Here is a 20,381-nt window from a genome sequence, read left to right as displayed (position 1 = left end):
GCCCTTTGTATGTTGTTAGACTACAGCTCTCACCATCCCTGACCATTGGCCATGCTGGCTGGGGCTAGTGGGAGTTGGAAGTAGCATCTGGAAGAACACACGTTCCCCATCCATGGTCTAAAGGAAGCAGAGATCAGGTATACTGTGTGACTCTATCAGTTAAGCAAGTGGTATGTGAACCGTGGCTTGTGGTTTGTTTCCACCAAACAAAACACGAATGGTAAGCAAGAACAAACTTTGGTTTCTGCTCATGGTTTGTCTGGAGAGAAACCACAAACCCAGTTTACTTGTCATGATAAGCCAGACTGGCTTATTTTCACCTCATGGCACAGTCAGGCACATGGTTTAATGCTGTATGCAAACCAGATCACTCGATTAGGATGTGAGCTGGGGAGAAAAAATGGAAAATGAAGGGCATGGGGAGGATGGAAACTCACCTGCTCAAATCAAGTGTATATAGTATCTTTTGGGTTTGGGGCATGTGTGTATGCCATGAGATTAAAAAACTCCCCTCCAGTATACAGGGAGTTTTGGAGAAGATGGGAAGTAAAAAGGATATATTTTCCCTTTCCACTCACCAGAACCACCTCACTGCTATATTATTATTATTATTTAGCAAATAAATGTTCAGTTGGTGGTCAGCTATATAGCACTAAAAGGAAAGAGGAGGGGAAGGATGGTATATTTTATCCCATCGTCCCTTCTGAGACTCCCCTTAGATGCCTGAACATTACCATAAAGTGCCTGTTCCAGGAACTTGGCTGGAGCCAGGAACAGGAACACTCCTCTTCAAGTGAAGGCACACACTGGGTGTTATGTTGTAGGTCCCCACTTACACAACGTAATCACAAGTGCCAACAAGAGAAGCTGAGAGAAGCTCAGGCTGCATAATAAGCAACATCTGATAGCCCTAAAAGCAGGTAAGTTAACAAAGGAGAAACAAAACACTGTGGGAGGGGGGCAATATGGGACTGTCACGTGTTTAAAGAAATCATAGTAAATGCATCACGTGTTTTTGTTCATAATCAAAGTAATAAGTATTTTTTAAAATTTGCATATGGATAAAACAGTAGCTCTAAAGCAAGAATCACATTTTGTTTTAGATCATGCCTACATAATGTTGAAAAGGCATTTCGTCCTTAGTCAGAGAAAAAGGGTAATGCCAGAGATGAAGTCTGTCAGCTCAGCTGCAGTCTTCCGAAGTAATCAAATAAAGTTTTTAAATTGATCTAACTGATAAAAGTATCTCCCAGTTAAGGGAGCAGCAGACATTTTTCGTGCAAGTACTTCAGAAGACTGCAGCTGAGCTAACAAACTTCATCTCTGGCATTACCCTTTTACTTATTACTTTGATTATGAACAAAAACACCAACCCTAGTGACGCCACTGGGCAGCAGGTGCTGAGGACAGCCCGGTGACCACACTGATTTATCGATAGTTCACCCAGTCCAATTTAACTTTGGTCGTCTCCTTCCTAGTAAAACTGTCCGCCCTCCCTCAGCATGGCACAAAAAATGTGCACTATCAGGGTTAACTTAAATCTGAACTAAACTCCAAGCGACAGGTTGGAAGTCTTCCCAGCCAATTCACCATGACAGCTAAGAGTTGTGTGAGGCAAATTGAAAGAAAAAAACACACACAGGATGAACCTCTTAGGGAGAAGACAATCTAAGGAGACTCTGTTCACTTTTATTTCTGCAGGAGATAATCCCTCAAAAGGAGTTTGTCCTCCTGAGAAAAAATCCCTGGTACGTATTTTATCTGGATTTGGTGGTGGGGTTTGCTTTTTTATGCAGGGTTTTTTGTTTGTTTCTTTGGAGGTGAGCTTTTTGTTTTTGTCTTGTTTCTTTTAACTTCCCTGGAAAAATTATCAATAGCTTGCTGTTCTTCCTTCTCTGTTGTGTTTTGGCCTCAGACCAACAAGCACCATTTCTTGCCTAGGATTGATATTAGCATTAGAGATTCAAAATGAAAGTCTTGCTTGCTAACCTGATTAATGTATTTAAAAGGCAACAAGAGAGGAACAAAACTGAGCCAATGCTTTCTTTGGGAATTGCCACTTCTTGGAAAGCATTTTCCAGGCAAAACCAACACCCTGGTGAATTTTCTCTTTTGAAGGAAAGAAGAATTATATATGTAGAGGAGGGGAAGGGAGCTTGTGAATTTGCTTGCTGTGTTTCAAAAGCGAAGTCAGCTTCCAAATTCAGCAACAACATTTTGGTATGGGTTAGTTTTATTGTCATACTTTCCACTAGACGTTTTGTTCTTTCCCCTCTCTGAGGATAAATGTCCTTGGGCATTTCTAGCTTATTAAAAAGAACACATTTTATTCTCCATGCTGTATTTGTGGACAGTTAGTTTACAGGTTGCTGCAAGCAGAATATATTTGCAATGGTGGAATAGTGTTCACTTTTTTAGAAAAGTGGTGAATTAAGGTAGATGTGCAGTCAAGCACTGGGGTAAGAAGTACATAACCTTCAAAGAATGAGATAAAACAAATGATAAATATATTTGTAAAAGCCAAAACATTCATGAAGAGGAAGGGCACATGCTGGTACAGGTAGAGAAAAGGGGGGCCTTGCTAGTATTAACTATTTTAGCAAAAAGGGGAGGGGGCTTGAGAAGTGCTTGTGTGCTGGAGTAGCCTCTCAACCAGTTTTTTTAAATAATAATGTTAATAAAAAACTTTTTTTTTAAAAAAGTCACCCCATTTTAAAATAAAAAAAATAAATTAAAAAAGAAAAGAAAAATAACGTAGCCATGGCTAGAGGTCCTAGTTGGGCTACTCTTAATCATCGCTACTGATGACAGATTCTATGATCACCCTCCGCACAGCATTTGGAATAGCGGTGTATGTTGGGGAAACAATCACATTTTCTCAGCAACAACATAGCATGGCTTGAACGATGAGAGAATGAAATAATCCCACACCACAGACATTTCCCTGAAGAAAGGTGTCCTGTGCAACAAATGAGCAGCCCTTATATTCATGGCATGTAAATGTGATCATCTGGAAAGGCCTTCTTATTTAAATCTTGATCAGATGAACATTTTTCACTGTATGCAGCTTTGTTATCTGTTCAGATTCATGGATGAATGCAGGAATGCATTAGCTTTGACATCTGTTCAAGTTCATAAGTGAATACTGTAATTACCTCAAGGAATGAATCAACATTTTTGTCAATATCAATGGCCTCTTAGAAGAGCCTATGGGCTAAAAACGACTGCATTATTATACAGCCACAAGAGTGGCTGTATACTATAGTCAGCATGGATTTTTCGCATTCCGCAATGTTAAATTGAAAATACCCCCATGCCATTCTGATGTTTCTGTTACGACAGGACCTTGAACTTCCTCATGAGCAGAGCTCACTAGAAATCCAAGTCCCCAAAAAGAGAGCAGTAGGATATTTTGCTGGAGTTAGCCGCACGTCACCCCCAGAGCATGTATAATTTTACCCTTAACCCAATAACACATAAACTGAAAGTAAAATAAAGAGTGGTTTTATTAAGAGAAGGAACAAGGAAAAAAATATTGCAGTATACAATTCCAGTTAACAATGAGTAGCTTTCTAACTATTATCCATTCATTCATTCAACAACACTGGATAGACTAAAGCAAAGAGACTAACCCTATGAACACTTTCACATTAAGTTCACCCACACAGAAAGAAAGAAAAAAAGGAAAGAAAAAGGCCCAGATAGTTGCATATACCTTTCCTGGAGAGTTGCTGCAAACCTAAAACTGAGAGAGACCTTTCATATCTAGTCCAATGAGCAAAAGCTCCACCCTTTGTAACCAGCTCCAGATTTGAAAGTTCTCACCCAAATCCATAGCTCTGAAATTGTCCCAAAAATGCTAGCGTGCGTTGATAAGAAAAGCAGTTGTTGCAGCCCCCCAGAAGAGGAACTGAACTCCCCTTCTCACTCCTCATGTTTTATACCTTTTCCTAACTAAACTGACCCCAAAGTAAACCCAAAGTCTCCAGGAGGATGTGGACCCACTCATTTCCTGATAAGTTCCCAGATAATAGGTGTGATCTCCTGCTGTAGATTCCTGATGATTCCTCAAGGTTAAGATTATCATAATCCTTGTCTAAAACAGTTTCTTTGTTTGACAGGAGTTTATCCTGTCTTCTCCAAAGGCTTAGAAATGCACAACACCTCCTAGTTTGAAAGGAGCTATTCTGTTTCCTCCTGATGGCCTAGATTATCATAAACCTTTCCTTTGTTTGAAAGGAGCGCCTATTCTTACTGGGTGATAAATCCCAAATTTCCATGAGTCAGGAAGTCTATACCTTCAGGCATTGCAAGATATGTACTCAGAGGTCACAGAGGGGCTGTTTCCCAGGAATCTTTGCTGTTGCAGGCCTTTCCAAACTTTGGTTCACTGAGATGAATCAAAGATTAAAAATTCCAAATATTTGATACCTCATAACACTTCCCATAAGCTCGTTGCAAAACAAAGCCTTACAAAACCTATAGTCCTGAACTCAGAAACGCTTGCTTAACAACCCTCTAAATTTTCATGGTGATACACAAAACAGTCAGAGAGAATAGAGAGTTCAAAGTCTAACAAGAGAGAGAAAACCCCCAGAGCCCTTTTAGACTGTCAGAGTTCTTATAATCTGTTGAAATTCATAAAAAATCAGCCATGTTCACAGAGTACCTGTAATCCTATTACTGACCTTGCCCCATACTCTGACCTTCATCTTCTGCAGTTTAAAAGTTAAAAAAGTACCTGGCTGATTTTTAATTAATTTAAGAAATTTTGGCTTGAACTTAATGATAATGCTGGGCATGCTCAGTAAGAACCAACTGTCAGTGTTCTAAAAGCCAGACTCACAGCTGCAGGGCTTGCCTAATCAGGGGGCCACACCCACACCAGACTTCAATTTCACATGAGACAGTCATGGCTTCCTGCAAAGAGTCCTGGGAAGTGTAGTTTGTGAAGGGTGCTGAGAGGAGAATCCTATTCTCTTGACAGAGCTCCAGTGGCCAGAGTGATTTAACAGTCAGCTGTTCTGACTGAAGCTCTGTGAGTGGAACAGGGCATCTCCTGGCAACTCTCAGCACCCTTTACTAACTACACTTCCCAGGATTCTTTGGGAGAAGCCATGATTGCCTAAAGTGAAATAACAGTCTGGTGTGGATGTGGCCAGGGACAGCTTTGGTTTAAATTTGGGTGGGAGGATACATATGCCTGCTGTACAATAAAAAGGTGGGGGAAACGCTGAAAAGCAATGATACTGTTCACAATGTTTTCCTTTTAGAAAGGAAAGGGGCTTCCCCTCTGCCCAGTGCTCACCCACCCAATCTCTTCCCTTTCCTACCACACCCCTTGCCCTTCCTCCCTGATTGCTTTGTTGTTGTTTTTTAGCTTTACTCTGATTTTCAATATTACTAGTTCATTATCTGTACTGCAGTCTGCTCCTGGTCTTGTTTTCACAGCAAGTATGGAACTTCTCCATCTTCTGATACCAATTATATAATCAGTTGGATTCCTATAATGACCATTTGGTGATGTCCTTGTGTATAGTCGTCTTTTCAGTTGCTCAAAAAATGTGTTTGTGAGAAACCAATTATTGGGTTCACAGAATTCAATAACTCTTTCTACTGCTTCATTTTTATCTCCTAAGCCCCATTTCCTCACAATTCCTAGTTCTTCTCTGTTCCCTACTTTTGCATTCCAGTCCCCCATGGTTATCAGCACATCTTGTTTTGGTGTGTGATCAATTTCTTCCTGTACTTCTGCATAAAATAACTCCAATTCCTCCTGCGTTTGTCATTGGAGCATAGACTTGGATGATGGTTATGTTAATAGGTTTCCCATTAAATTTCATTGATATCACTCACTCAGACCTTGTGAAATAGCTCCTAATTGCTTTTGCTACATCACTTCTCACTATTAAAGCAACCCCGTTTCTTCTTAATTTCTAATCTCCTGCATAAAATATTTTGTAGTTGGCTGTTTCAAAGTGTCCCATTCCTGTCCATTTTAATTCACTCATGTCAAGTATTGTAATGCTGATGCTTTCCATTTCTTGCTTGACAATTTCTAACTTTCCCTGGTTCATGCTTCTCACATTCCATGTTACTATAGTAGTCACGCTATACAACTCTGGACTCTCCTTTTGCATCTGTGCGCATCAGCTTCTGGGCTTCCTTTTGTCTTTGACCCAGCGGTGTCATTAGTCACAGCACAACTTGTACTTGTCCGTTGTTCTTCCCCAGTAGCTCATTGAGTGCCATCTGAGCTGGGGATCTCATCTTCCAGCACTATCTTGTGTTGCATTTAGGATACTCTTTTCATAGGGTTTTTATGGTAAGAGGTATTCAGAGGTAGTTTACCATTGCCTTCGTCTGAGTCTGGATGCATCTTAGTCTCGTGTCTCAGCTTTGACCATTCCCGCCTTGGGTGACCCTGCTAGAAATCTAGTCTCTTGGTCAAGACTCCTGATGGCATTGCTCTCAGCTTCTTCAACACTCTCAAACCCTCTCACCAAATTAAGGCGTGCATCCTAAGATGCATAAAAAGATGGTAGGCAGATGCTATTTTTACTGTGAAAGAAAATAATTGTTCACTAGACAATGGCTAAAGTTTGGGTGAATCCAAGCAGAATACAATACAGGAATCAGTGCTTAGGAGCATGTTTGGTAAACTTTATGTACTAGTCCTCATATTAGAGTCATCCAGGTTTTAAACATCATGATAGCACACACCTGATAAGTGAATATTCCTGATAAGAGAGCGCATATGCCCCTTGCAAATGTTTCAGTGAATAGCAGGTTTGCTGCAGGAGACTCCAGCTCTTACCAATGACCATTCATTTGAACATGTGTAGAGAATTCCTGCATGTAGAACTGTGCATGTGGAAGGTTTTGAAAAGCTCTGCAATTTCAGAGTTCCTGATCTCATGGAGCAAGGCTTCTACCTATGCAAGTTGTATATGAATGAGCTCTTTGTGCATATTCAAATGAATTCACATAGCATGGGGTAGAGCCTGCTGCCATGATTCCCATTCCTCAATCCTACTTCTTAAGATGTGTTTTGCTGTCAAGGACCATCAAGAACATAATTGGATTCCTGCATTGAGCAGGGGGTTGGACTTGATGACCTTATAGGCCCCTTCCAACTCTACTATTCTATGATTCTATAAACTTAGGATGTAGAAGTCTAATTAGTTATTAAAATGTGTTGCACCTAAAATATAATATTCAGATTTTTAGATTTGGACCTTAACGTTCACCTGAACAGCTAGTTGCTGTCAGACCCATGTTAGCAGCGCTGGATATGTTGTTTTTTCACTGTCAGACGGGTTTGTTTCCCTGTGCTGCCCTTTTAACATCCTGGGATAACACCACAAAATTATGCAACTGCACTCTGGGGAAAATGCCAGCTAACATTGTTTCCTTGTTGTACAGTGAAACCTCACAAAATTAAGGGCAAAAGTAAGGGCTTGCCTCTGAAAGCAGTGTCACTCTGTTTTCAGGCATGTAGTAATCCTTTTGCTTGTGATGTCTGGAGACACAAGCCCTACTGACACTAAAATTATCATGTTCCTTTTCTTTTTATTTATTTTTTTATCCCCTGGTAGCACACGTCTCTGTTGGGATTTGTTTCTTGGTTAGAACTGATCACTCAGTGTAACAAAGGGAACGTTCTAGAAAATAGTTGTCATATGCCCTGATGTCTTCTGCTGCACAAAAAAGCTTTTTATTTATTTATTTTTTGCCTACAGTAGTTTCCCCTCACATAAGCAGACTCTTTGCCAAGTGGGCGTGTGTTTATTTATTTAATTTCATTTATGACTCACTTCTTATAAAACACCCCAAAGTAATTTAACAGTAAAAACATCCATAATATAAAAACATGTATAAAACAATTTCAGGTCTGATACAGATACATACTGGAATAAAAATCTCCACTTAAAAGGCTTGTTGGAAAAAGAAGGTCTTCAATAGGTGCAGAAAAGCTAATAGAGAGTGAGGGGCCATGTCTGACAGGTAATGAGAGGGAGTTGCAAAGGGTAGTCATTGCCCTACAAAAGACGTGATTCCTACATTGTATAGAACAGGACTCCTGATGAGTGGGTATCTGCAGGAGGCCTTTTCCTGCATACTGCTTTGATTGGTTGGGTATATGAGGGGTGAGATAAAAAATCATGGACACACATTTGTGGTTCCTGTTTCAGCATTTTTGCATCATGTGTGAATACACCCACAATTATGTCTGCTACAGCTGGAAAATTTATAGAGGGAAAATATATTCAAGCTTCTTCATCTCCATTTGATATTCCCTCACTGTGTTGATTGTCAGTCTTTGGGGCAAGCCTTTATTTATTATAAGCATTGTGTTTTCCCTTGAATCCCTTCCCCAGGGGCATCTGTCAATTAAGTATTGAAATATAGGTAAGTACTTTTGATTCTGGGACTCTGGGTGCTGTGTGTCATGTCAACTGTACATATGACCCAAGGGCAAGTTTTTATGTGACACTACCTTTTCTGGTTTGTTTCTTTAGAAAGTATGTGGTACCAATTACCCTCTCAGCATTGCCTTCATTGTGGTGAATGAGTTTTGCGAGCGCTTCTCCTACTATGGCATGAAAGGTGTGTGTTGTATCTTTCATCATTTCTCCTCAGCTTTTCAGAGACTAGTTTGGCTCCCTTTCCAATTTGTTTTGCCTTCAGGACAATAAAAGGTGGTGGAGAATTAATAGTAGGAATTACCTGAAAAGATTCCTTGCCTTTAGATCTTGAATTGCCTCAGATACCTCAGCTGCCTCTGATGCCTGTACTCATTATACAGGAGAGACTGAGAGGTTATAAACATGGCACCAGAGGCGGTTTCCAGATGGGTGGGCCCTAGGGCCATCTCATCATTGCTTTTCTGCTATAAGCTACAAGTGGAGTTGCAATTGACTTTACACACGCTCAGGAGTATTGCACTTTTTCTAGGTCTACATCCCTCTGTGTTCTGTATGAAAGTGCATGTGACATACTTGCTGTGAATGGGGACTATCATCCTTGCAGCAGGCCTGTTTATGACCCCATTTTTAAACTTGGTCTTCTGATAAGCACTAAAATGCTTTCCTGTCTGTTTTATTTTAAAAAATGAGAGAAAGGTATAGTGCTCTAACACCATAATGCTTTAATTTTTAAATGATTTTTAATCACCCTTTCAGGTCACCACTATCAACCCTCTTGCTAAAATGCAGTGGTCAGAAAAAATATTTCTTTTTAACCATTAAAAAGGAACATTATAACAAATTTGGTGTTGTAGTGGTATACTTCTCATTTGTGCTTTTTTAAAAAGAGAGGTATAGTGCCACAATACTACACATAGTACTGTCTATTTATAAAATATATACAATATTGTGTGCATGTGTATTTCTAAAATAACCTTCCAGTGCAATTTTAGCAAGAGGGTTAATGTAGGTGACCAGAAAAGGTTTAATTTAATTTAATTTTTTAAATAACATCATAATATTATGGTGTTATAGTGCTACACCTCTCATTCATACACATACATACAAGCATTTTAACACTAATTAAATAAAAAATCTGATCATAAAATGGTGTCTACCACATAGGTTATAATTAATGTGTGCTGAGGTGTAACAGGCTTACTTTCCCAAAATGTCACTGCCCACATCAAACCCCCATCCTCTAAAAAAGATAGAAGAGTAGAGCTAAAGGCATCTACACCTGTGGAGATTTCACTACTCTTCTATTCTGAAAAATGTCAGACTTCCTGCCTTCACAGAAAAGACAGGAAGAACCCCAGGGACAATGACTAGTTGATGACATTGTGTGGATGTCCTGTAAAAAGTGAGTGAACAAAGCATAGCAATTCCACACTAAACACCAAGTGTGGCAGCCCACTTGTGCAACAGCTCTTCCATTAGTGGGAGCCTTATTTTTAGTGTAGTACAACAGACAAATCCAATGGGTGTCTGTGCTTGTGAAAGATGTTGCACACCCCCTAGTGAAACTTCTATTGTTATTATACTTGGTGACTATTTTAGCTTGGGTGATCAGGTGTGCTACTGCTTGTGCAACAACATCAACTCTCAAATTTCTTGCCCTAATTTTATGTTGGATCTCACCCCTATGGTGGAAACACCCTGAATATATCCTGTCTCTTCCCTTTGGGACAATAATATGGATGCAGAGCTAGAAGTTAGGCAGCAAGGCGGGAGAATAGGGGAGAAAAATCAAGAGCGAGAGAAAAGTACCGTTGGTCTGGTGCCCAGGATTTTCACCTTTTCCTCTATAGGAGGGTGTATGCTTTTATCAACAGGATAACTAAAGATTCAGAAAGGATAATTTGCTCATTGCTGTGTTTTCATGGCAGCAAAAGCTGAGCTTCATTGAATTTCTTTCTGTTATACCACTGGCAAAAGCACAGATCCCTATCGGGAAAAGAAAATGGCAATTATTGTCGCACTCTTGGGGCTCACATATTGTTTATGAAACTCATTGCTTTTGTCGTTTTTTCTCCCTCAGCTGTTCTGACTTTGTATTTTCTCTACTTCCTCCACTGGGATGAGAATACATCCACTTCAGTGTACCATGCCTTCTCAAGTCTGTGTTATTTTACACCTGTCATTGGTGCATTTATGGCTGACTCTTGGCTGGGAAAATACAAGTAAGGATAAAATTCATCACCTCTAGCTAAAGATGGGGGAGAAATTCAGTTCAGTTTACCTTCTAATGCAAACCTATCTTATTTGTACTTCCTGAAACAATACGTGAACTGAAACACAGCTAGCCTTTGAAATTCACACTTTGAATTTTTCAGTGCAGTTCTCTAGCCAAGTAATGCGTACAGAAATGCATTTACTGGGGTAAAATGTCCATAAAATACATATATTAGTGAAAATAACATAAAATGTATTATATAGGGCATTTTCTAGCAAATGAATAACTATTACTATTTTTAAAAACCATTGATATATATTCTCACAAACTGTCACATTAGTTTGCCATTGAACTTTAGCAAAAACTCGTGAGGTTTTTGTTTACACTTTGATCAGTCTTCTTACAATTAAATCTTGATTTAAGCAATCTCCCTCTTATCCAGCTCAGTAATGGCACTGGAGAAAGACTGGGAGAAAAGTGCTTAAAGCAGTGGAACGCAAATGAGGCTAAGGGATGGGGGGCATTCACTTTCCTCCCTCATATGGTCTTTTTCATGTAAAGAGTTGCCTCACAAAAAGAGTAGATACATTTTCTGTAGGAATAGGACAGGTGTGTGAAGAACTGCCTTGTTATTTCTAGGTGGGCTTCACTCATGTCAATAAGGGTTAGGGCCAAACTCCACTGGATCTGTTTACTCACACACCTCAACATCACAACTTTCAAAGGGATTCAAGTTTATCTAAATTTCTCTGGATTGCACCCATAGGGTCTTCAGGAGACAGGACACCAAGTACCACTCTACCATATTGTACTCAGTGGTGGTAGTGGTGGTGGGGTACCTTCTTTTTATTGCAAAGAATGGTTCAGGGCCAGCTCTAACATTAGGCAGAGTGAGGTGGCTGCCTCAGGCACCTGATCGTGGGTGTCATGAAAGGGCAGCAAATAGATTAGTTGTTTATTTAATTTATTACTCCCTGGGAGTGGTGTTTGTGGGATTTTCTGTCTCAAGTGCCCAAATAACGGTCCAGTGCTTTTTAGGAATTTTGCACTACTACTCGTTACTGGTTTTATTCTGCTGCTGTTTTTATTCTGTTGTTGGTTTTGTGTTTATGCTCTATTTGTAAACTTAACTGTTTTAACTTTTACTGTAAGCTGCTCAGAGAACTTTTTGTTATACAAAAGTTTATGGACAATATACACATGTGGTACATGAATAAAATCAACTTGGTCTACTTGGCAGAGCTTGGAAAAGTTACTTTTTTGAACTACAACTCCCATCAGCCCAATCCAGTGGCCATACTGGCTGCAGCTGATGGGAGTTGTAGTGTAAAAAAGTAACATTTCCAAGCTTTGCTACTTGGGTACTGTGAACCTTGACTTGGGAAGTGGGGAGGGGGTGGGCAGCATTTGCTGCTCTGTCTTGGGCAGACCCTGCTACCGCAAGAAGTAGGAAACACAGCCCACTACAAACAGCACAGCTGTGTACATCAGTGCTGTGCTGTCCCAACCTTCTGTTCAGCTGTAGCCTCTCTTCAATGCTTTGAAGAATGATGAGGAAAGAGGAGTTCCAGCACTGGTAGAAAAATGAGTAACAGAAAATCCTTGTCACTTCTCTATCAGGAAACACAGACACACGTTCTGTTTTCAGATGATAAATCCTGCCGCTGCCTTTGACTGATAGCATTTTCCCACTTTTCTCTCTCCTTCCACAGAACAATCATTTATCTCTCCATTGTTTACGTTATTGGGCACGTGATCAAGTCAGTTGGGGCAATACCAAGTGTGGGAAACCAGATTGTTCATGTGTAAGTAATGAAGAGATGGGCCTGCTATGTTTTGATAACATTATTATTAATTGACTTGTGTTAGGGTATAGATTGTTCATATGCACCTTGCAATCAGTCTTATATGGCTCTTTCAGGCCTTTTGTTAATCTTGGCACAATGTGTTCATCCTTATTGTGTCAGGACATCACAGCCTTGAAAGCTGCTAGCGCCTTGTGTTAGAAAATCCACTAGTCTTTCCAAAATCTTGAGTCTCTGGGGAAAATTCATCAAGTCTTGTACTAGCAGAGCCTCCATTTATTTCAGTGGCAAGAGCACAGTTTGGAGCAATGGGCCCTTAGGAAGCGGTTTACGACTGAGGGGCAAGTGAACTTCGGTCCAGAGCTACATGCATGAGAAGCCACAAACTGCAGGGGAAACTAAACCACAGGTGTTTTTTTTTTTTTTTAAAGGGTATGTTGAGCATTGTCAGAGGTGAATGGTGTAGGCAGATAAGAGTCCCCCCAGGAACCCTGCAGAAGCCTTATAAGTTGACCATCAGACCTACTTCTATTGTCCTAAAAGGAAATCACGTAGTGAGTTTTTGTGTCCACCTCAATTGCATTTACGACAGAGGCAGGGAAACTTGTTGGGTGGTGGCCCCAATTCAAACAGTGAATTAATTAGATGACATGGCTGGAAATGACAAAATTCACTATAGGGTTGCTGATCCCAATGGTGAATTTAACATAGAGACAAATTCTGATAGTAGGAATGGTGGTTGATAGTTAAGTCAACTGCCCCAGTGTTAACACAACGCTGATTCATGGATTGCAGTGATGTTTCGCAGTATAGGAAGAAATCTCACTCCACAGCCAACCAAGTACATGGTGGGCTCATAATTGGGCCTACCATGTACCTGTGGGGGCAGCAAAGAGATAATACTCCACTGCTTCTATTGCATTCTCAAAGGGCTGCTTAGCAGAGTTGTTCTGTGTTGTCTCCATAATAAATGAATCAGCAGTGACTATGCAAGCTCTGGACCAGTGCTTAGATGCAGTGGTGGACTGGAGGAGGCCCAATAAGCTGTTTGAATTCTGAGAAGACAGAGGAACTTTGGATGGATGGTTCCTGTGTCCAGGAAATAGGCAAGGTGCCTGTTCTGGATGGAGTCATGCTCCCTCTGAAGGAGCAGGTACATAGTTTTGGGGTACTCCTGGGTATATCTTTACCACTAGAGGCTCAAGTCTCCTCTGTGGCTAGGAGTGCTTTCTACTGGCTCTGCCTGGTTTGCCACCTACAGCTGTTCCTGGACAGGGATAGCCTGACCATTGTAGTCCATGTGTTGCTAACCTTGAGGCTGGATTACTGCAGTGCACTCTATGTGGAGCTGTTGTTGGGCCTCGACCAGAAGCTCCAGCTGGTGCGAAATGCAGCAACTAGACTACTGATGAGGGCAGATATCTGACAATATGTGGCACCATTATTAGAACATCTGCACTGGCTGCCCATGTGCTACTGAGCCAGGTTCAAAGTTCCTGTACTAAATTTACAGTGCCCTGAACAATTTGGGTCCAGGGTATCTTCACTCCCAGCTCAATCACTGAGATCATCTGTAGGAGTGACTTTGGTTGTGCCCTGACTTGACGTCACCATGAAATTGAGCCTTCTGTGTTACTGGTCCAGTCTTGTGGAATGCTGTTCCAATAGAGATTCAGCAAGTGCCTTGAGTATTAATTTTTAAACATTTGCTGAAAACCTCAGGCGTATGCAGACAATTCAAGGAAAAAATGTTTTCTTTTACAGTTAGCTGGTGATCTGTGATCTTGGTTTTCATGTGGTTTCTAGTGTGTATATACACATTGCACACCACTTTGATTTTTTATGAAACTGCAGGATCTAAGTATTTTTATAAATAAATAAATAAATAAATAAGACAGATATTGTATTCCTAATTAGAATGGGCTAAAGTTTGACAAGTTTTGAATCTCATCTTAAATCTCTGCATGATGTTTTCCTCTGCCTTTGGGGGAAATCTTCCATAGTTTTTGGATTATTTTCTAGGTTCCAGAATGGAGGACAAAGAGGGTCTTATTAAGATGTGTGTCATAAGCACCACAGTCTTTTGTTTGTTTATATGCAGTGGTTAGACTGTGCATACGCTACAAAATTCAAGATAGTTGAGACTGCATGGATTGCAAGCAACTTGCATTTTGCATCTTAGACTCACTTGAAATTTTGCTGCACTTGTATGGCAAGGCCAGCTCAGAATAAGCCAGAATGGTGGTGTCTGTGATTAACAGCACAAATCCAAATTTCATCCAACAGATAACCCCAGTTAATTACTTTGAACGGCTCAACTTTCAACATCTTGCCTAATAAGATTGGCAAAGCTTCCAATATCTCGCTAAGGAAGCCTGTTAGCAGACTTCCTTTGGCAACTCATTCCAGAACTGCATCATGTGATTTTTCTGAATGTTTGAATCAGACCCGAGGCATCATTCACACTTCAAGCTAGTGAATACAACAAGATTTCCCAAACTTTGGATAGTTAGGACATTTTTTTCCTGGATTGAAAATGTTTTTTTTTCATGGTTTAAAACGGAAGGCACACTAATACTACAATATCTCAACATTTTCCAGATGCCTTGGGCTCAGCACAAAGGAATAAAACCTGTCTTATTCCAAGTCAGACCATTGGTCCATCTAGCTCTGGGTTATCTATCTACACTGTGCTGTGGCCCTCCACGGTTTCAGACAGGACTCTTTCTCATTTATATTGTCTTTGAGCATCATGCATACCTGCAGTGGTGATAGGCTCAATCATCGACACTTGGTGTACTTGGGCATTTGCTGAAATTAATGTACCCTGGCAGGGCCCATTAATGCCTTGTTTGCCCTTCCAGCACATTCTGTCTCTACCCAGTGCCTGTTTGGCAGTGCTCTAATTGATGAGGAGCAAAGCAACAGGTTGATTCCCAGGCAATTACAGTATGGCCAGTGCCAAGTAAGTCCACTCACTTCCAAGTGTGCAAAGGCAAAACTGGCAGCTGCTCAACCTCCTCCACCTTACCCTCAGGAGTGGGTCTACCTTGTTGCAGTGGCCCTGGAATGGGCCAGGAACCAGTAAGAATGGTGCCAGGAAGCCAGAGAGTGAGCAAGGGAAAGGTGAGGCTGGCAGCTGCAGCAGTGCTGCCACTAGAAGGGGTCAGTTCTGAGGGGGCCAGTCGGCACTGGGGAGCTCACCAAGGGCAGCCTGACCAGGGAAGGACCCCCAAAACCTGGAGCCAGGCCTGAATAATGGTGCTTCTGGGATTCTCCTGCACCTGTCAGCTGTAGCATGATCTGCATCAGGGATTTCTAGTGCACTCGAGTCAGGACGATTATCACTGCCCAGAAAGTGGGCTCCTGCTGGGAGGAAGGGCGGGATATAAATCAAATAATAAATAAATAAATAAAATAAAGTGGTAGAGAAAGTGGAAGAATGAATGCCGCACAGGGCTATCCCATTCCAAAAGACATCCAACATGGTGGTTTGATTTTTTTTTCATGGCACACCAGGCTCTCTGGTGGCGCACGGTATAGCACAGTGTGGAGGAGAGCCTGGCTGGGAGTCCAGAGTCTGTGAGTTCAAATCCCTGCTTGTGTCTCCTGGGTGTCAAGGGCCAGCTAAAGATCACCCCCACAGTGAGTGCCCTGCCACCTGTGCAGCCTTGGGCAAGCTGCATAGTCCCAAGGAGCCCAGTTGCTCCCCAGCTGGCATTCGCAGACAAGGAAGGGACTGGCTTGTGCAGCTGTGGCAAGCTGAGCAGGCCCTAGCCAGCTGGGGAGGATTGGCTCAGAGGGAGGCAATGGTAAACCCCCTCTGAATACCGCTTACCATGAAAACCCTATTTATAGGGTAGCCATAAGGCAGGATCGACTTGAAGGCAGTCCATTTCATTTTCCTGAATAAAGATTTACAGGGGCAGGGCTGAGCCCACCTGGTTGCCACTCTTTTCTGACTGGTTGACAACTGAGTGGAATGGACTCATGTCACCGCACTTGCATGGTTCCTCCGTTCAGCCTCTTGCTGCAGAAATGCAACCATCACGTACTGCTGCTATCATGTGGATGGGCCTTCAAAGGATTCCAGTATGCAATGTAGGTAGGGGGCTCTACTATTCTCCCAAGTCCTTTCATGGCGCTGAACTTCTTTTCATCCCTGTTTGAAGGGTTCTGTCAATGACTGGCCTGACTCTGATTGCTCTTGGAACAGGAGGTATCAAACCCTGCGTGGCAGCGTTCGGTGGAGACCAGTTTGAAGAGGAGCATGTAAGATTTTTGTTTCTTTTCTCAATGTAGTTTCTTAATCCTTTTTTAAAAACAGGGCTTATAGCAAGGATGGCCAACCCACATGACCCATATCTGGCCTCCTCGAGCAATTTCTGGGGGGCCCAAACCTCCCCCCATAAATTGACTCCTTTTTAAAAAACAGTTGCTCAGCAGGTGGTGCTGTTGGGCCCCACCATCACGTTGGTGAGAGCAGAGGGGCTTCAACCTCTCTGCCAGTCTCAGAAGCAGTTGGAGGGGACAGTGTTGCCTCTTATTACTGTCAAAAGGGCCCCTCCTCCCTCTGGCCTGGCACCATTTTAGAACTTTGGCACCATTGTTAGAAGGTCTCAGGGACATTTAGGAAATAGGAAGAAATGCTCCGCAACGACACCACAACCAGAGGAAGAAGGGGCTCTTTTGCAAAAGTGAAAAAAGAGGCTGTGTTTCAGCTCCCCAGAGCAATGCTGGAACAAGAAGAGAACCTCCTCTAGCAGCCCTGCCCTAGGGAGCAAAAGCATGCTGCTGAGTCTGTCTCTCTCCCCCTACCCTTGCTCTCCACTGTGTGTGCAAGCTGCTTGTCTCCCCATCTCTGCTGTCGGCGGGTATATATGTGTCAATGTGTATACGACACCACGGACCCAGGGTGGGCTGGTGGCCAAGGGCCCAGTCACACCTGGCACCGGCCCTGCTGGTGAAATCGACCCTTGCAGTTGGTGAGCGGAGAGAGTACAATCCTGCTTGGTGCGCCTTTGCAAGCACCTTCCTCTCAGGATTGGATCTTGCATCAGTCCTGTGGCTGCAGCTGTAATGACTGAACCCTCCATGCAACCCTGCTGGGCTCTGCTTCCCCAGTGCATTCCTTGTTGTGAACCTGCTGGCAAAGCAGACTCCTGGAGCTGGCAAGACTGTATCCTGGTGAGCAGAGCATTCAGTGCTGCTCAGTTTGACTGCATGGGTGTGTTCCCCCAGTAGAAACAGGCACCTGCAGCCAAAGCACAGTGCTGGACTGTTTGAAAGCTCTCTTACAAATGGTCCCTCATTGCTCTTTGCAGGGGCTGCCTCCTTCCCACCCAACAACCTCCTTCTCCCCTGACAGCCCCAGATCACTCTGGGTGGCCTGACTTGATCCAGGGCTGTCTTCACCCAATTCAGTCAAAGCCTGAATCCACCTGAGTCTGCCCAATATGGTTTGCGATTCAGGCTGTGGCCAAACCCGGTGCATAGTCCTACTACAAACTCCACTCAGTATCTCACTTGGCTTATGAGAGCTAAACAATAATGCCCCTTCAGGAAATTGCAAATCCCCAACACTATCCAAAAGCCTGTTTATTAAAGATCAAGTGGCCAGTACTTTTGATTTTACATGAGATTGGGTATTATCTCTGCACTGAAGTTTGCATCTGGGCCTGTGTCTGAAAAGTAATATTAAAGTATCTATAAGAACAGATTTCAGATTGGGAGAGGTATTTTTGTTAGAGAGGGAGGCTGTAACATCAGAATCACATTTGTTGTTATATGCTTTCAAGTTGATTATAACTTATGGCAACCCTATGAATCAGCGACCTCCAATAGCATCTGTTATAAACCACCCTGTTCATAAATCATGTAATTTGGTGGAGGTGGGGAAAACACAAGATTTGTCTGGGTTTTCAAAATCAATCAATCAAATGTAATAGACAAATTAGGCATCTTCCACGGCTTATGTTAGAGTAGCAGCTCTTGAGGATTATGTCATTCCCAGAAGTGCAACATTTATGAATAATAATAATTAGTAATATTTTGTAATCCTCTTTTAATTAACAGCTAATTAGTTTGAGATTATAAAAAGAACACACAGCACTTGTTTTCAAAATGCTTTCCAGATTTCCTCCAAATTAATCACTGCACTCTTGTCTCAGAAGTTAAGTATTACCTTCCTGGTTGCTAAAGGCTAATTGTTAACTGAGGCTAGGAGACCTTTGAATGTTTCACCCTAAAATTCCAGCCTCTGAATGAAGAAGAGCTGGTTTCTGCCCCCCCCTTTTTGAATATGTGTCCTCTGCCCAAGCCACACACTCCTTAACGGAGAATATGCTGAGGTTTGCTTCATTTGTAACAAGAAGCTGTGAAATGCAGGCATGTTAGCCCATTCATATTTCTAATTTCTGTGTCTTATTTAGCCTGTAAAAAAAAATCTGCAAGTTTATGGTTTTCTCCTGCAGGTCGACATGTGTCGGCTTCGATGTGTGTAGGTCCCAGAAGCACATTAGGGAGAAGGGTGACCCTTGTCTCACTTGGTTCCTACAAAGAAAGCAGGGGTAGAGTATGGGGAAGGCAGCCTGTCACAGGTAGGGATGGGGGAGAAATGCGATTCCATTCACATTTAAAACCTTATTGATGAAATTTGCCCTTTCCTGAACAATGTCAGAACCAAAACACAGCCATCCTTGCAAATCCGCACATACCCCAATTTTGTGATGCATATATTTGGGGAAAATGTGCATAAAAATGAATATATTAGTGAAAATGGTATACAACAATACATTATATTAGGAGAAATTGCTTGAAAAAATGTGTATATTAGTCAAAACAGCATACTAAAATTTGTGAACTTCCCAGGAGGATCCCTACACCTGTGCAGCCTCTGAGACGAGCTCCGTCTTGGATGAAACTTATCCAGTTTAAATTCAGTCAGAAGGCTCTTTTCTGACTGGGAATAATTTCTTCTGGATAAGGAAGAAACGTGAGATTTCCCACACAGCTTTGTTTTGATTGTTGGAGTCTGGAATTCGTCAGAATTGCCTGTCTTCCAGCAGCTCAGACAGAGCGAGGATTTTTATGCTAGCTCAGCTGGATAAGTGACCCGTTTTTTTTTATACGGATTAACAGGCAAACATCCTCCTGTCTACATTCATCATTTTCTTATCTATACAGCTAAAGAGATTTGTCAAAGTAACAGCAATTGAGATAACCTAGGTGAGGTAAGACTTTCCTTTTTTTATTCACGGAACTAAGGGGGAAGAAAATATAAATAGCTTATCTTTTTTTATTGCAAAAAGCTGACATGGAAAATAGCATTTTAAAGATTACAACGGATGAGAGATTTCTGATTGGAAGAGATAAGAAATCTTTTTGATTTATGGCTGGGACTATTTTTCCTGATCTACTTTTTTTTTGACGAATCTGCTCATTCTCTCTGCTACTAGCTATTTCGACGCTGTGAACTAAAGCCGTTCTTACACTTCCGGGCAGATAAGAGATAAGGGCTGTCTAGCATGTGACGTTAGTTGGTTGGAAAGATTAACTCCTTTGTAACTGGTTAAAGAAATAAGCTGCTCTTTGTTTGGGACATTGAAAATTGAAGGAGTTTTGTTCCTTTGGCTTTAAGAATGACAATTAAGAAGATCATGGATGTACAAGAAGGGACTTTATCTCTAGACATGTTTCAGAAAATAATGAATGGGATTAACTCAATAAAACAAGAACTGAGAAATAATAGACAAGCGTGGAGAATTGAATTTCACGAAATGAGACAGGAGCTGAAAGAAACTCAGGATTCTATGAGAAAGGAGAATAAAGATAGATCTGGAAAACAAAAAAAGGATGAAAGAGAAATTAAAGGCAAGGTTCAAACTATGGAGATTGGCTTAATTATGGACATGAAAAAAGATTTGGATTTCC

At 41.7% G+C, this 20,381-nt stretch overlaps 1 protein-coding gene across 6 annotated transcripts in view; it reads left to right on the top strand.

Moving 5' to 3' along the window:
• SLC15A2 (solute carrier family 15 member 2) overlaps nucleotides 1-20,381 on the top strand; it is a 120,202-nt gene that overhangs the window by 16,967 nt on the left and 82,854 nt on the right. For 4 of the 6 annotated variants that reach the window (XM_061609116.1, XM_061609118.1, XM_061609117.1 and 1 more), the window contains exons 1-5: nucleotides 1,477-1,748; nucleotides 8,523-8,610; nucleotides 10,510-10,651; nucleotides 12,357-12,449; nucleotides 16,622-16,721. In XM_061609116.1, the coding sequence (XP_061465100.1) occupies nucleotides 1,644-1,748; nucleotides 8,523-8,610; nucleotides 10,510-10,651; nucleotides 12,357-12,449; nucleotides 16,622-16,721 (528 nt within the window). In that variant the 5' untranslated portion in view covers nucleotides 1,477-1,643. Of the gene's footprint in view, nucleotides 1-1,476; nucleotides 1,749-8,522; nucleotides 8,611-10,509; nucleotides 10,652-12,356; nucleotides 12,450-16,621; nucleotides 16,722-20,381 lie in introns of those variants that run through there. The other 2 variants (XM_061609115.1, XM_061609119.1) reach the window with 2 other exon arrangements.

The sequence above is a fragment of the Rhineura floridana genome, chromosome 2 (genome assembly GCF_030035675.1).
Source record: "Rhineura floridana isolate rRhiFlo1 chromosome 2, rRhiFlo1.hap2, whole genome shotgun sequence".
NCBI classification, from domain to species: Eukaryota; Metazoa; Chordata; class Lepidosauria; order Squamata; family Rhineuridae; genus Rhineura; species Rhineura floridana.
Note: the sequence above shows the minus strand (reverse complement) of the source record. Positions and strands in the feature narration are given on the sequence as shown.